The sequence below is a fragment of the Struthio camelus genome, chromosome Z (assembly GCF_040807025.1).
Source record: "Struthio camelus isolate bStrCam1 chromosome Z, bStrCam1.hap1, whole genome shotgun sequence".
In the NCBI taxonomy this organism is placed as follows: Eukaryota; Metazoa; Chordata; class Aves; order Struthioniformes; family Struthionidae; genus Struthio; species Struthio camelus.
In genome coordinates, this window is record NC_090982.1 from 85,978,321 (window position 1) to 85,995,601 (window position 17,281).

Here is a 17,281-nt window from a genome sequence, read left to right on the forward strand (position 1 = left end):
TACTCCAGAGCTCAAACATCTCAATATTAGAGTTTTTTCCCCTCTGGTTTTCAGTCTACTTTTTCATCTTTGCCCAGTTTCATCCCACCACTGTTTTAAAATACCCTGCTGGACCATCGTAAGCACTTCTTCTCCCTTAAGATTTACATTTGTTAGTTTTACCACATTCTTCCGTTTAATGTCATTTTGGGGCACACTGCAATAAAAACTTATATTTGTATTCATTTTAAGTTTTCCAGTTACCAAATCAAGGGCCTTTTTAAATTATATACTGTGGCAGCAGTCACAATAACGACCTTCCATAAATATCCCAATATCACTACCTATAGAGATCAAAATTGTGCTGATTCGTGAACCACCACCAAAAACTGGAAGACAGACTCTCAGTCTACAAGTCTCTCTACATCAATAAGCAAACACTTTAATAACAAAAAGTGAAGCTGAAGCTTAATGTACTGCACCTAACAACCCTTAAGGATATCTTTTTATTTTGTTATTCTCCTGTAAGCAAAATGCAGAATTGCCAGAGGTCCTGATTTAACAGGGACTGTCCCCTTATTAAAATCTCTCTCTAAAAAACAAAGTCATATTTACAATCCGCATCTCTATTAGAAGCTAAATGACTAATTTCCCCAGTACAAAGTGTTTTAATGTGTCCAAAAGTATACTCCAGATTCAGTGCCTAACTTGATAATCACAACCTCGTGTTACATTTAAAAAAAAAAACAAACCACAAACACACAATATACAAACCTTTTGCCATCGGAGCACTAACTCTAGTGATCACAGTTGGTTACTAACCCTCTTCCGCCACTCAAAAGTAACAAACCCAATGTATGCACTGAGAGGGTTTATGCACAATTCAAAGTTTTCAATTTGTTAATTTCTGAATTATTAAATATATGATAGTTTTCACCCAGTGGAATATGAGCAGGCTATTGAAGGGTTCTATAAGAATATTAACAGAACAGAAATCATTGCAGATGACAACTTGTTTTAAAATGGAACATATTTCTTCAGAAAAAAATTAAAAGTTGTATTTAAAAATGAACACTTCAACAGGGAAGCTCTTATTCTTGTTTTTGAATCACCTTTCTGATCTTTGTTTTTCTTCCATCAATTAGCTTCAGTATTGAATTCTCCCCATGCTTCCTGCAGTTGTGTTTGGAGTATCACTAATGTAATCAGGAGGCAGAACGCTCTTTACCAACCCTTTGGAATACGACCAGCAGCAAAGCAGTTTCTTGTTTCAAAATGGATGCATTTTACAACATGTTGCTGAATTTCTTTCCCATGTAGCAGAGCCTTAATTTTGGGGGGGGGGGGATGTTCAACACGCGCTCACACAGTGCATGCCTTCCACGAAGGCCCGTAAATTGGCAAGGGATTTACGCTACAACTTGTGAAGCACGTAAGATTTTAAGTTTCATGCTCTTTTCGAGGACCCAAGAGGCCCTCAAATGCCACAGTAATGGAAGTTATATTAGCACTGAGGATGGAGAGACTAGACTAACTGGCTTATGTCACCTGCTCTGAAACACTCGGAAAGAACAAAACCTGGGTGCAATTCTGCTGCTTTTTGTGCGTCAACTTCTGCTCTTAAACCCCAAACAAACGGACGCCTCAGGCTCTCTTTGCTTTAAAGGTTTCTTTTCGTTATCAGTTGGGCTAAAGACCTCCCTGCCTTCCGCAGAATAATAATCCCACCTACGCTCTTAAAAAGCATTTTTGCCATCTCCAAACACGAAGAAAAGTAAGACCTATCCTCCGAAAGCCAAATGAAAGCACAAAGACAGCGAGGACCTTTAAGAAAGGCATTCCAGCATTTCATCCCCCAGTAAACTTTTCAATGATGACAAAATCATTTGTGATTAGTCACAAACATTCAAAGCAGCTGAATTAAGAGAAAAAACAATCTTTTTAAAGGTAGTAGCATCCTAACACAATTTCTCCTTTGGGGTAACTTTTCCCAGTGTTTGCGTTACGAGTATTGCTAGCAAAATCTGGGTTTAACTTAACACAAGGCTCTGGGAGATGTTTTACTTCCCTAAGCACACTGTAGGATCCTAATGAAAGTAATATGAAATAAGAATGAATTACACAGGCATTTTATCAAAATTCTGCGCCAAGAGATTCTAAAGAAAAATCCAAGTGGGAAAAAAAGAAACCTATAAACTTTATTCTAGACAGAGGTAATGCTTTGTAAGCACCATCTTTAAAATGTTTACCCAGTAACCTTCCAGGTTCTCCTAATTACACACGTGCTTACACTTCTTCCATTTACCGCCCACCCTTATTCTTACTGTAACTCCTTCTATGCCTCTTGAATCTCTCTCGCAGTACAAGACACTTGCAACAGCACACTAATTATGAGTCAAACTCTCTCCCACACTTCATTCCTTCAGTAGGAAGGAAGCCTCCTGAAGCCTTTCTTTCATGGAGCATTGCAGATATGCAGTCCTCACTGGAAACAATCATGTTTTGCATTACCTTGTGCTAAAAGGACTAGGTGTTTTTCAGATTAACCTCCTAAAAAACAGGATTCATATCCGTTTAGTACATTGAGGCTTTGAAAAACTTACGGACGGAGGCCCATGGAACAAGAGCTACATCCCAAATTTCATCACAGACTAGCCACACTAAGATGAAAAAGTGAAAAAAAGATGCAGTCACTGAACAATAGGCAGTTGGCTCAGGAAACTCATCTTAGTGGCTCAACTAATGCAGCCTGAGATACAAAATATCACTTTTGTACCATATACGAAGAGATGAAACAAGAGTGTGGATAACATATGTACATAGACATATATCCACTATCACAAGCTACGTATTGGAAAGGTTAAAAAATTGTTAGTTATCTAACAAATGCTGAATCTTCAAAGTTTGCTAAGCATTAAAAGCCATGGCTGCCTCATGGAGAAACCCACTTTAAGCAAAGCCAGGGTATTAAGCTAAGCGTGAAACAGTCGTCAAAAGACCTACACCAGCTCAACAGAGAAAAGGCACACAGGAAACTAGGGTTTGAGGCTAGAAGTAAGAAAAGTTTTTTATGTTCTTAAATCTGCTTTACAGAAAGGGTGGTTTGTCAAACCAGAAGAAGAAGAAAAAAAAAAAAGAGAACATCGCTCAGAAAAACTGAATAGGACTCAGAATCTTGAAAGCCTCTTGTGACCAGCATAGCTGGACACAAAAACAAATAAAGAATGAGGTAGTGGTTAAAAGTAGACAATTTCTGTCAGCACCTTCCAATTTCCCACACTGGAGCTGAAGCGAAGCAAATGATTATAACCTATAGTTGGGAAAAACATTTTCCATCATACTGTTTCATAGCACTGCAGTGCTGGCGAGAGTGAAAAACGTCATCAGCAACATGAAGTGTGAAAATTTCTGGTAAACATCTTCTGCTAAAAGGATAGGAAATCGGAACAAGAGGGAAAGACTTAAGACACATTTAAGGGAGGAACAGTCAAGGCTGAGGAACAAATAGGAAATATGAAATCACTGCAGAGGAGGTTTTCCAGATAGAGCAGGCTACAAGGGGATGAGGAAAAAGGTTGAATTTCTGGTTACAGCAAGTCACTAACGTTATTTTAAGACAAACTGACAATGATATAAAATGGAAGCAAGTCACGCAAGGAGTTTTAGCAAACAACTAGTCAGGACTGAAAACCTAGAGGATTAAAAGGAATAGCCTAAAAGAAGAAAAAAAAAGTCAAGCAATATTTTCATGAAATAGGCAAGTGAAAAGTCTAAAAGAGAAGTCAGTTGTGTAATTAACAGGCTAAACGCGTGAGCTTCACTGCAAAAAAGATACTCTGCTAAAGGGGAAGCAACTGAACAACCTGTTAAGCAAAAACCTATGACCAAACACAGTAAGTTAGAGAGTCGTCACAAGTTATGGTTGCGATAAATGACTGCGCGTATTCCAGCCAGTCTCAACTGCAAAAGGTCTGGCTTGAAGCTGTTGCAAGGGATTTTTTTTTTTTTTTTTTTTTAAAGCTTCACAATTGCAAAGTGCTAAAATAAGCATACACAGTCAGCGACACTTAAGTTGCAGTTAACAGGCTGTGACTTCTTACAAAGAGCTAATTTGTAACTATGTGAATATATCCGTTTTCAAGAGAAGGTTTTATATAAAGGGATAGGTGAACTACCTTGACAACGAAAAATATCCAAAGTCAACCACTGCGCACACTTGAAAGCTCCAGAAGAAAAAATGTACTGTTATTTGAAGAACCACCGTTACTTGAAGAGCAGCATATGATCATTAAGCAAAACAGTTACCTACTGCAGCATATAAACATTACAGGGATGAGTTGTGGCTGCAGTCCCATCCCAAAGGAGCTGGAAAGCAGCAGTTACACAAATTTCAGCTGGACCCTACATATCTGAATTGAAACATGCTCAGCCCATCCGTAGGGAAGGATGCAGACAGTCTAGCTGGCTCTAGGAGCTACGAAAAGTGAATATGCAATAACCAGCGACGTCAGGCTGCTACCTGCTACGTCTCCTGCGCAGAGGGAAACAGCCTGCTCCTCTTTGCCCAGAGATTTGATTTGTTCAAATTTAGCCAGATGAGCAGAACAAGACACACCCCCTAGCACAGAGATCACCTGCCAAGCTGCAAATTCCTAATGCAAAACATCAAGTTACTAGAGCTATTAGAAAACACGTTGACTGCTTTAAACAGGGACAAGACACGTCCTGCCCTAATCTCGCTCCAGAAACAGCCAATGCTTCTGACAGAGGCTTTAGAAACCCAAACCTTGGAAAACATCAGTCCAAGCATTCAAGTCCGGAAAACTTACAAGCAACATGGAAGATTGCAAGAAAGTGTTATCAATCCTAGATACAGCCCAGTTATGAGATCAGAGCACTGAACGTAGCTCTGCTCATCTCCAATTCTGAACATTATCCCAAACTAAACCACCCACCTAAAGAGTCTTCAGCAGCTCATTAATGCCAAAAATCAAAAAGTGTCAAGATACTCAGCTATACAAAAATGAACAAAAGAAAAGGAAATCCTAAACCTCTTGCTCCTCTAACGCATGCAAAGCGAAGAAAGGAAACTAACATTACTGGCTCCTATTTATCACACAGGGGTAGAGATCAACCAAAACCATTACACCTGCAAGACGTAGGGAAAAAAGCTGACCTCTGAAACCACAATAACGAAACAAGAGGTGGACTACAAACGTGACGCCTACATAATTAAAGTAGCACAGAAGTCAGCAGCAGCCAGCAATTGCAGAAGACAACTGACAGGTAAGAAATCTGGCTCCCCTGATCAACTTCTTTCTTGATCCACTGTGACCTAAGTCTTTTTTTTATGTCCTCTTTTTCATAATGAATAAAGAAAACCCACCGATATCAAAGCAAGAGTAGTACTTAGCAACTCTGGAAGTTAAGAAATCACCATCTCTCAGAAGCCACATTTTAAAGAGGATGAGGAAAACAAGAAACATAAGCATCGAGAAGGCTTAAGTGTATTGACTAAGGGTGGTATAGTCATACACAACAGTTAACTTCATTGAAATTAAATTTGCAAAGTAGTCCGAAATATATTCGGTATAACTGCAACAACTTAAAAAGTGACAGTTTCTCCTTTTCTATTCTCATTGAAGAAAAAAAATCAAAAAAGTAATATGTGAACAGCCAGTTGCAATTGGGCCTGGGTCAAAAATTAGAATTTTGTTTCAGAGAAGGCTTCAAGTTTTTACAATTTGTTTTTATCCCAATGCATGGGGGAAAAAACTGAGATCTTTTGATCCCTACTCCAGGATCAAAACTACCACGAGACACTTAATATTCATCCAAGATTCCTCCAATACTCATCCAAGAAAACCCAATGCCCGGGAAAGACCTAAACTGAAATCCATCCTTTCAGTCAGGAAGTAGAGAAACTCAATTGTGGGCTTCCGCATACCACAGTAACCGGCCTAATTACTCAGAAATATTACTGGCCATCTGGAGTCCTACTGCAGCTCTCTCTGGAGATTACCTCCAGATTCATCTTGGAGCTAAGCAACTTTTCATACAAAGAGGAATCTCTTTGCAACGAGGCTATCTTACTGAGTCCCCATTGCCGAGACAACCAGGTCTGGCTGCTGTCATGCCCTGAACTAATCTTAAAATAAACAAACTACATGTTATCTCTTCTCCCATCCCAAAGAAAGCAACCATAGCATAGCAACATAAAGTACTACAGTAGTATTATAGGTTACTACTTCATAAAATACTATATGTCATCAGTTTGAGAGATTTTTTGGTTTTTTTTTGTTTGTTTTTTAAGTTTCATAAATCAGAGGAGGAGAAACACCAATATTTGTCCATTTAAGGAGCTACTGTATTTACTAGTTTACTCTATTATTAGTGAAAGAACTTGAGCTCTGCATGGTTACAGCGACATCTTGCATTAAGGCAACTGTAGGAATAGGACCCATGTTTTTGATCATATTTTCCAGGCAGTTAAGATCACATTTATTTTAAACAAAAACGCTTCAGCAGTCAAAAAGAGTTTGTGTGGTTTCCTGAGCTCTTTATCAGTCGGTATAGTCACAAGATCTATAAAATTGTGCTCACTAAAATTAACTAAAAAAAAAAAAAAAATCAATAAATAAACGTGGCTGCGATACCACAAAACAAAATAGCCCATAAATGGATTGTACAGTCATGCTTCTTATGAGAACATTACACAGGATACAGAGCAGTAGAGAGAAAAACAGGTTGACCTAAAACATATCAAATCTTTATTTTTCTTCATATTTTAGCTAAGCTATGGGGAAAAAAATCCTGCTGCAGTTGCTAAAACGTGATAAATAATTGTAGTGAAGAAGAGTTTAACTGTAGTTGTGCAACTGATGCTAGACAGTCACATTTCAGAGTTATTATACAGTTTTCCCAACGCTGTTCATAATATTTTGCTTCCTTGTGATATCCTCTCAGCCTCTAGGAGAGGTGTACTTAATATTTCAGAAAATATGAGACTAATTCTGTACTTTATGCTGCATTTCTTGAAAGGTAATTCTGTCCTTCAAACGTGATCATTTAAAAGGACGGGCGAGGAGAATTCTTGTACCAATATGGTTTTGCATCTCTTTGTCACGCACAAAGGAAAAGTAGGGCGCTAACTATATTTCCTCCTCATCCCGGACCACAGGATCCCACCAGCAGCAGATCCATTCACCAGCTAAGATGCAATGCTCATATTTGCATTTTGATATTCACTGCCCTCCATTGAGTTCAGTAATGCTACAGATCAAGGTGACTTCATTTTATTTCATTTATTTTAAGAGCATGACAGATTACACATTTTCTTGAAATAGAGGAATATTAAAGTGTCAGTATCACAGTCACTGACTCTCTTGTCTATATCACAGGTTTATTTAGGTGACTTTTGGGGTACACAGCTGAAATTTTGCAGAAGAGAACCTACTCCTCCTGCTTCATGGCACCAATCCACCCCTGTGACACTGAGACTAAGAGTATGGGGTAAGAAAAGCTGTCAAATTCAACAGGAAATGCACAACAAAGGTGGGAAAAGATTATTTTTTTTGCCATGAAGTACACTCTCTCCTTAGACTTGAAATATGCCCAGGAATGCAGAAAAGGGTAAAAGAACGTTAAGGAATAAAGAGAACTAGGAGAGAGAAAGACTAGGTTATTCCACTCCTGTCCTCTATAAGTGCCACTGTGCTCCTTCAGCTGTTGATGGTAAAAGTACCCTTTTTCAGTTCTTCTTCCGCAGCAGGGGTAACAGAAGTTCACAAGCACAGGCCGGCAGACTCAGGGCCCCCACAGGGACCTCTCTCTATCCAGCTGAGAGACACCACTAGCAAAACCTTGGCCACACGATGCCACAAACGGCTGTTTCTCAGGAGGCACACTCTGCTGAGCGGGTAATAGGAGGTAGAATAAAGATCAAGCTGAGAAGAAAATGGCAAAAGTGAAGGCACGATTAAGAAAACCAATGCAGGGTAAGAGCAACAAGATACTTTTTTATTATTATTAAAATGGACGTAGTAAAAATAATATCCACATTACACAGAAAGCACTACAACTGTATTGGCAGGGAGAGCTGCACAGGCAAGAACAAACCGGAACAGGAAACTTGATTTATGCTTTCAGTCCACAGCTGGATTCTCATTAACAATTTTAGGGAAATCTTCCACTTTTACTTATCCAGCAAGGAATTTGTTGAAAGAGCATGTGTCCCGCCTTCAAAGTGAAGGAAGGAAGAGGAGGGAAGAGACCATGAGGCAGGAGTGGAACTTGTGTGCTGTATCCCTTAACACACATTCAACTTATGATCCAAGTTAAACGACTTAGTGAAACGGGACCCAAATATACATACTATATACCTACATGTGTGGTGCATATCTAGGGTCAAGACACGAAGGTGGGGCAGAAGGAAGCCTTTAGAAAAATGTTATTTCAATCACCTGCATATTTATTGTAGGAGATCTTCCTAAAAGGTGCTCCCCAAAAATTTCATGTAAATGCCAACTCTTCCTACTTTCTACATACAGAGCTAAATAAAATAATCCAAGATTTCAGAAATTAAATACTGTCAACCTCTTATTTGTTGCCAAGGAAAAATGTCACATACCCTCTGAAACAGGCTCCAGTCTGCAATTCACCTGAGAGAAAAATTCTGTTTAGAAACCCGAATATTTTGCTTCCAGCTTTTCGCATTTCATTAGTTTCATATAATCCTGAAAGAGTTTCCACGTCCCAGCCAAAAAACCAAATAAAATCAGTGAAGACATCATCTGCATTATGGTAGCTTTAGAAGCTAGGAAACTAGAACATAATTATCCAAGGTACTCTCCAGCACAGACGGTCGAGGGCCAAAGCTAGTCAAAATTTGAATCATATTATATGGACAACATAAAAGAGATATTAATCTAGCAGAAAGACACAAAAGGGATGCCAAGTAAGGAAGTAACCTTCAGTTTGGAAAATAAAACTCCAACTGAAAACTCCTCTCAGCTGAATCAAATTGGTTGAGCAAAGCTTTTTTTTTTTCTTTCCTAAAGAGAAATAAAAAAAGTTGTCTGTTTTTCTCTCTCTTCTCTCCCCACCACTTCTATGGCAAACAGTCAGCATCTTGGAGGCAGCCTGCCTGCCCATTACTATGCTCATTTGCAACAGGAAACACCAGAAAGAAGAAGAAAGAAAAAAAACATATATAAAAAGTATCTCCTTTACAAGAGGGAGCATGTTTGTTCACTTCAGTAGGGAAAGTTTGGAAAAGACACTTCCACCTTTGGTTTACCAGTCTTTATGGAAAAAAATAAGTATATGCCATCAAATCTGGATGAGCACCTACAGTCTCTAAACCAACTCTGCTGAGGAACTAGCCAGCTAGATACGCAGAGGCATTTTTCTAGAAATAACCATTTAAACGATTCTTAGTTCTGAAGAATTATTTACCAAAACAGCAACTCACCACTTCATGAATGGATCGATTGAAGCCATCGTCCTCTGTAAGAATCAACAAAATTATAAGAGCCATGTAAACATGGTGTGAATTCCTTTCTTCGACATGATACAGAATTTCAAGAATTGGCAAAACCTTTAGGGAAGAAAAACACACATGTGTTAGTTTAGGCTTTCAAGTACCTCAGACAATAAAGAGAAGAGACGAAAAAACCTCCCCTGTATCACCCTGTCCTTTGATGGTAGCATAGCAGCCTATTCCTCCTGAAATAACCACCCCAAAATACTGACGTAAGCCATTCAAACACCTTCCATCTGTTTTTTTTTTTTCTCCCTGTGTTCACCAGAGTCTAAGCAAATTATTTCTTGTGGTGAGACATGGAATTTCAATTCCTAATAAATGAGATTTCCAGCCATACCAGTTACCATAGGCTCTCAAAGTTTCAGTCCCCTGTGAACTATGGGAAAAAAAATCCAATTAGTAAGCAAGATTTTCACCAGTTTAAGCAGAAAAACGGTTGCTTCTGACCATTTCTGTTAAGGCAAGTGTGGTCCGAAATGACTATCCTCATCAAATACAGCCAGGCCTATTAGAACAGAGGTGCACAAACTCATTTTAAGAGCTGAAGCTCAACTTCCATTTTGATGTGTGGAGATAATCCCAGAAATGAAGCAGTTTGCGTTGGGTTTAAAACTAGAAAAGGCCTGTTTTTCTAATTCTAGACAATATGCAGCCAAGGAGAGCTGACATTATGTGAGTTCAGCCCAAGGTCTTGCAACGTTTCCACCAGGATGAACAGTTTAAGCCAAAGTCTTGCAATAATAACGAAAATGAGATTTCATTGCCACAGCAAGCATACCTGAACGCTAGTCTAAACTTAATCCAGATGATTGTCTCTTTACCAATAGAAAATTAGCTTTCCACTGGCTCAGTATAATGCGCTTCCTCATGCTGCAGAAATAGGCCTAAATCACAAACTACCCTGGAAAAAAAAAAAAAGGAACTTGGGAGAAAGAAAAATCTCTCAATTCCAAGATAGTGAATGAGACACCAAATTCATTCCAAGAGATTCGAGACACCTAAAGGGTTGCTGTTTTTAAAAACAAACCGAGGGAAGCAGGATGAATCATGTGAAGCCTATTCTGGGGCTAGGCCAGGACTCCCGAGTGCATCGCAAGTCTCTAAAATTACCAGAATGTTCTGTTAAAAATCAACAAGTTCCAAAACAGTTGGAACACATTAAACACACTTTGTACAGTTCTTGTTCAGACGGGTGAGATTGATCTAAATGCTGCAGGCCACAAACCTTTTGAAAGATGCTTTACCCAGGGTCAAGGCAATGCCACAACAAAAACAGGAAAAAAAAAAAAAAAAAAAAGTATTTGCATTCCACAAACATCCTTCCTTTACAGTTTCAAAGGGTCCTTAGGAAACATCTCTCTCCTGTTAAAACTGAAGTTGATATTTTTATGTTTTGTGAATATAAATCTGGATAGCAAAGGTAAAAATCTTTTTTTCTTAGGGTATCTACACAGTATGTAGCAAAAACAATAATCCTTTTCCTTGGCTGGGCAAAAAGGACATTTCTCTGTAACCTTGCACAGATAACTTCCAATTTCCACCTTCTTCTATAGCATAGACTCCGTTATGCTGGTTGAAAGAGCAGTTATTTGCAGAGGAAGTAATGCCATTGCAGCTCTTTGGTTAAGTGCTAGGAGGTCTGTATGTCATGCAACTTAGCTCAAAATCCCACCAGACTAAGGCTGACCAGCCTTACATGGACTCTCCAAATCAGTGCGCTCAGGCTTCCTTCCCTGCGTGCATCTTCAGCACTTTAGAAATCTCTTCCCATCGCCACTCATCCAGCTTTCCTTCCTACTTCTGTTTCAGACTTTTATATTATACACGAAGACTAAAACTTTTAGTCTCATTGGCATGGCGCGCTTGGTGCGGCGCGCTCTCACGGCGAACAGAAAACTCTCCCGTCCCATTTTCCCCACTCAGATGAGGGCCACGTCCAGGAAGATTCATGCAAATAAGTGCCTTGGTTTTAAGAAAAATTACAAAGATATAACTCTTTATTCCAAAAGTCTTGGCATATCCCGGACTGTCTGAGTGTGCAGTCAGGCTCTCCAATGAACAATTTCATTCTCCGCTTTTAGAAACTACAAAAAGCATGTGATAACGGCGGCTTCTTTTGATTTGCAGGCTCTTTTGTTGATACTCGTTAAACTAAAATCACTCAGCTACCACTAACACTTCTCCATCAGGAGCACCTTTTAATGCTAACATTTTACTAAGAACTGGTCACCATTAAAAAGTTGCTTTGAATCCTCAAAGCAAGGGGCAGGTAAAAACCCTGGGGCTATATTCAGTCCAAGGTCAGGAACAGTTTCCCCAGCAAAGAGTTTTAAAATAGCTTGCCTGCAGTACATGACACAGCACAGCCACTCAGGAGCAATGTGCTTAACCCAAATTTATGCCACTGGAAAAAATATTGCCATACCATCACTTGACATAAATGCATCATCATATACATTATTTTGATCCAATCATGTTGGGTAGCAACAAAACACAGAGCAACAAACAGAGCAGCACTACACAGCCCAGCAGCCAAAGCAAAAAATGCTCAACAGAAAGTGCGTATTTCTCACCGGTAGATATCCGGCTAGCATATTTATCTGAAATAGTGACATTAACTGCTCCTCCTAACAGAAAAAGGCTTGACATTTTCCCACTCGCAAACCACGATACAATGCCAAGGGAAAAAGATTGCTAACGGCCCCCTGTTTCACCGGTCCCATCGTTTCCTGGAGAATCTTTGCAAGCACTTGCAGTAACATAGCCAAATTCCAGCCAGGAACATCCCTGAGAGCATCAGATTTTTAAATCAATTATTTTATAAAATTACACAAAGAGACATACTATAAGTTAGAGAAGATACACAAAATCCTATTAATTCTACTACGTAGACTGTTATTGTATGGGGGGGAAGATATGTTGCATTATTAATGATAAAGTAATAAACAGAATAACTCAAGATGAAGGGACTTAGGTGCAACTCAGCAGTAGATTCAGACACAAATTAGGAAGCAAGTTGAGACAGAACTTATAACAACAGTTAAAAACACGGAATCGATTTACAAATTAAACTAAAGTAAGTTACAAAAAGAGCAAAGACATATCCCCAAAAAGCTAGGAAGTGCCACAGAGCATCTAGTGATGCTTCCTGCGCATCAAAACCGGAAGGTATTAAAAAAAAAAAAAAGGGAGAAAACACAAGATTGCATTGAGCAAAGTGAAATAACAGCAACCTGCATACCCCCTGAAAGTTTAAGATAAGAACTCAGCTTGACTGCTGACCTCCTCTCTCACATATCACAGACCTTTATACCGCACTGGACTGCCACTACATGAAGAGCCCGCGAACTTAACGCTTGAATAAGCCATAATCTTCCAAAAAGTCATCCACCCTCAGTTCAAAGATATCCTTGGAGAGCACTGCTCTGCCAGCAATTTCCTCCAATTAACTAGTTACCTTAACTGTTTTGTTCTCCTGTCGCTTAAGTTGCGGATTTCACCTTCCAGCCTTTAGTTCTTATCATGCCTTTCTCTGCAAGTCTAGAGTCCCTTCTGTTCAGCAGCTTCCCCTATGAAGGTACTTACACAACCAGACACTTCTCAAACTTCTGAGAATTAACTGAACAAAGTTAGCTCTCTAAGCCTCTCACAGTAAGCCTTCACAGTTGTTGGGGCTTGTTTGTTTTTTTATAAGCAAAAAAATTGTTTCTCTACATTCTCTCCATTTTTCAATAGCCTGTAAATACTTCATGGAGTATGTTAGTGCAACGCCAGAATAGCATGGAGTATGTTAGCACCAGTCTTGCAGTTGCCATATACGGAAGCAAAAAAAAAAAAAAAAAAAAAAATGCAGCTCCATACTCCTGCCCAGTTGTCTTATTTACAAATCCAAGACTGAATTAGCCGTTTTCAGCACAGGGTTGTTAACAGGGAGATTATGATTTCTTTGTCCAGTAAGCCTCCCTTGCCCCCAAAACATTTTCACATCCTTCAGGATGCGCTCTAGTCTTTTTGTTCCTAGAAAAAGAACTACTTTTGGTTGGATTAAAATACACTTTCCAAAGGGCTCAGTCCAAGTTACCAAGCAATTCTAAGTGCTCTTCATCGTTGCTCATCCTTACCTACCAGCCTGCTAGAGATGAGCAGATTGTACGAAGATGTCAGCAATGATCGCAAAGATCAACAATATGCATGAAAAGTGAAACAAAAGAAAGGATAACAATATGAGACAGAGCAGGCAGTTTCACATTTTGGTATTAAAAACAAATACATCAACTTTTTAGTAATCCCCTTCTCAATTTTCTCATCTTTTCCCAGAAAGCAAAGTTTTTAGTGTTGCTTGTTACTTCTGGGATTGCTAAAGGGTTTTTGCTGATTTTTTTTGAGTGGGAGGAAAGGCAGGTGATAATAGGCAGGTGATAATATACGGTAATATCCCACATGGCAGAACACCTGAGTATCTGCATCTGGAGCTGTTTTGACATACATACCTTGTGCTTTTTCTGGAAGCTTTACAATATATGAAATACCATAATTATAAAACAACACACACACCTCACCTTTATTTTTCCGGAGAGAGAGTAAACTGGCAGCTGTGAAACATGCAATACCACATACCAACAGCCCAGAAAACTGAATGTGATAGTTTGGCCACAAAATTCATGCAAACTGACTCAGCCCTAGCCTCGATAACCTGCAGCGGACCACATAGGAGTTCAGTCTTGAATCATCGGCTCAATATCCACCATCTTAGCTGAGTTTGCCAACAGTGGTGTCTCTCAACTCTGATTTTAGCAATATCTATCTGCTAGAACTTGGACCGAGACCAAATTCATTTTGTATCTGCCATCAAACAGGCATGGGACCTAATTATCTGGCAGGATTTCAAATATTAAAGTGAAAATGGTTCCCTATTCTGTTACCAATTCCTGTAGACAGCCATTATCTTACTAAAGGAAAGTTTTTCAACATGTAAGATTTGTTATAAGTGGTTTGTGACATTACTAAACATAGAGGGGGGGGCAAAAGCTAACTAATAACCTACAAAAAAGACTGTACCAGGTGGTTGTACCATTAGCTATTAACCACAATCTTATCTCAAAGCAGCTAAAATGTTGTTCTAGTTGCATTTCTTTAAAAAAAAAGAAGTCAACTACTCCTTTACTCCTTGAGGAGCTTCAGTCTCAGAGAGTTGACCTACACAAGTGTCTAAGACATTTGTCGTATTAGTGCAACCTGTTTCTTACAGCATGCCCAGAGGTCAGCAGGTTTCCCCCGGGTCAGACCGCCAGTAGCATTAGGCACAGACAGTCTGATAGCCTTACAAGCGCTATCTGCTACTGTAGTCACATGGTCAACATAACGCTCCTGAGATGACGTAATGAAGGTGAATAAGTTGGTTAGAGCTGGTGCTGCTGTAGAACGGGGAATACAAGCAGCCAGTCGCATAAGAGCTTCCCCAGACCAACCCTTCCGGAGTACTGGACAAGCAGAACAATACTTACAAGGTTTTCTATGTCCGTGCGTGCCAACACGTATGTCCGCACATTGCCATTCTGATGCAGAAGCATGTATAAAAGAAGAGTTGCTTGATCAGATTTCTGCTGCTCACACAAAGCCGTGTATAAACTGTTAAAATTAATCTGGAAAGCGTGTGGGTTCGATGAAGAAAAAGCAGTGCTATCTGAAATAAAGAAATGAAAAACCATGTTTAACAAAAATATTTACCACTCAGGTACATGCTTATTTTATAAAATATCTGGGTGAAATATTTTCTACAACCACAGTAAGCGGGGGGGGAGGGGGGGACATCAGTCAAGACTGTACTGTCACCAAAGGTGATAAACCTGAAAAGATGAGGAGTATTTTTTTTAAATGACTCAATTAAAGTGATTTAAAACATGATATGTCACAAAGTCTAACAAAGTAACAGTAGCTTGTTCATGTGAACAATATAATCTGTGACAGAGCTAGAAGTGAAATAAAACAGAAGAGACTTGTTCCCAGAACCTTCTCACAAGAGCACACCGCTTTCACCAACACTTCCATCCACAAAGACCTCTAACATCAAACATTCCCAACGGAAACGGGAAAAGCAAGTGTGGCCGCCAGATGCACGTACTTAATTCAGCCTCTGGATCTTCCCAGATCAGAGACGTTGCTTGTCACGCTCTAACGTCCCAGCCCTTCAAGGCACTACACCTTTGCTTTCTATATAGAAGAAATTTTGAGCGCGCCAGGTTTTGTCCCAGCGCAGAACAGGTACGTTTCTGAACTGTCAAAAAGCTTCACAGGAACTTGTATAAAACATTTTCTTGTCCGGCTCTGTTCAGAAATATCCATCCAAAACATGCATCTCTTACGATAACACATGAAGTAAGATGAGTCTACGTTTTGGGGCTGCCTCATTTCAGCATGGCAACTGGCTACAAAAGCTATCTTTTCTGAGAACGCAAACAAGCTAAGCACATGGAAAAACTACAGCAATTCATGGCAAGAGGATATTCTGGGGACAGCAGCAGTTTGGGTGCTCAAGTATGTTACAGGTCTGGACTTAAACATTTCTGCATTTCTATAACTAACATGTCCAAAGTTGAAGCATTTAACTAAAAATTCTTAGAGGCTACAGACTATGGATTTTTGGATTCTTTACTTTCTTTAAGGAAAAAAAAGTTCATCAGCTGAGGAAAGCTCTGCTGTAGAAAACAGCGTGACAGCAGTATTATTCCTTCCGCACGGAAATTTGTGGGCAGAGGGGATTCTAAGGAGAAGGAGAAAAGGCTCAAAACATGAAGGAAAAAAAAACACAACTACCCAAGTTTCAAAACTTGCTTTTTTACAACCCATTAAACTTGTACTACGATAGCAGGCATGCTGGGCAGTAATATTGCACTGCACTGGAGCCTTCCCTTTCCCAAAGCCTTCTCAGATACTGTCCCTGTATCACCACGGAAAACAGTGAGCGCATTCTCACCACTTATATGCCCATGGACAGGAACCGCGAGCCAACACAAATTTGGCTCTCAAATGAACAGCTCCAAGGTTTCCTACCAAATTTTTCCACTGTTCTGGATAAACTTCTATACTGGTAGAGGCTGATTGCATAAACACCACCTACCACCACCAAAATATCTCTCTGCCACTTTTCCCCTTCTTTTCAGTGTATATTGCTGGCAAAGTTTCCAAATAGCTACCGATTACTCGGGGCAGTTGTCACACGGGGATGTACGTGGCAGTTGCCACTTACTTTGAACAACATCCCCAACCGTTCCGGGAGGAAAAACTGCCGTATTTTGAATGGCTGTAGGAATTCAACGAGAGCCACAGTTCCCAGCGGGTTTCTGGGAGTCCAGTGGAGACGGCTCGCGCAGGAGCGGCTGCTTCTCCGGAGGCAGCCTCTTGGCCTCCGCAACGGGCAACTGCTCCAGACGTTCAGCTCCGCTCAGCAGGAGACACTGATGCAAAGTTTTCTCCTTCCTGCAGGAGTTCCCAACTCAGCAGGAGTCAGGAGACACTGCCTCACACGGAGCCTAGATACAGCCCATCAGCTGGCAGCAGCTCCTAGCTCCGCGAGACCGATCTGGCAGCGACGGAAACTGCCTCTCCCAGACGCTCCGTACCAAAATGCAGTTGAGAGACAAATTCCTTCCCCCCTCCTTCCGCCCCCAACCCAAACTACCATTTCTTCCCCACCACTTCAAAGACTGGTTGTTATTATGGACTGACTCCTTGAAAACACCCATGCTTCAGGTGAGTATT

General features: G+C 40.0%; 1 protein-coding gene across 5 annotated transcripts in view; it reads right to left on the minus strand.

The window, feature by feature from the left end:
- The window catches only part of DYM (dymeclin), a 231,340-nt gene that overhangs the window by 124,148 nt on the left and 89,911 nt on the right, over positions 1-17,281 (minus strand). For all 5 annotated transcript variants that reach the window (XM_068928623.1, XM_068928620.1, XM_068928624.1 and 2 more), the window contains 2 exons: positions 15,028-15,206; positions 9,452-9,577 (listed from right to left, as the gene is read on the minus strand). In XM_068928623.1, coding sequence (XP_068784724.1) covers positions 9,452-9,577; positions 15,028-15,206 — 305 coding nt within the window. The remainder of the gene's footprint in view (positions 1-9,451; positions 9,578-15,027; positions 15,207-17,281) is intronic.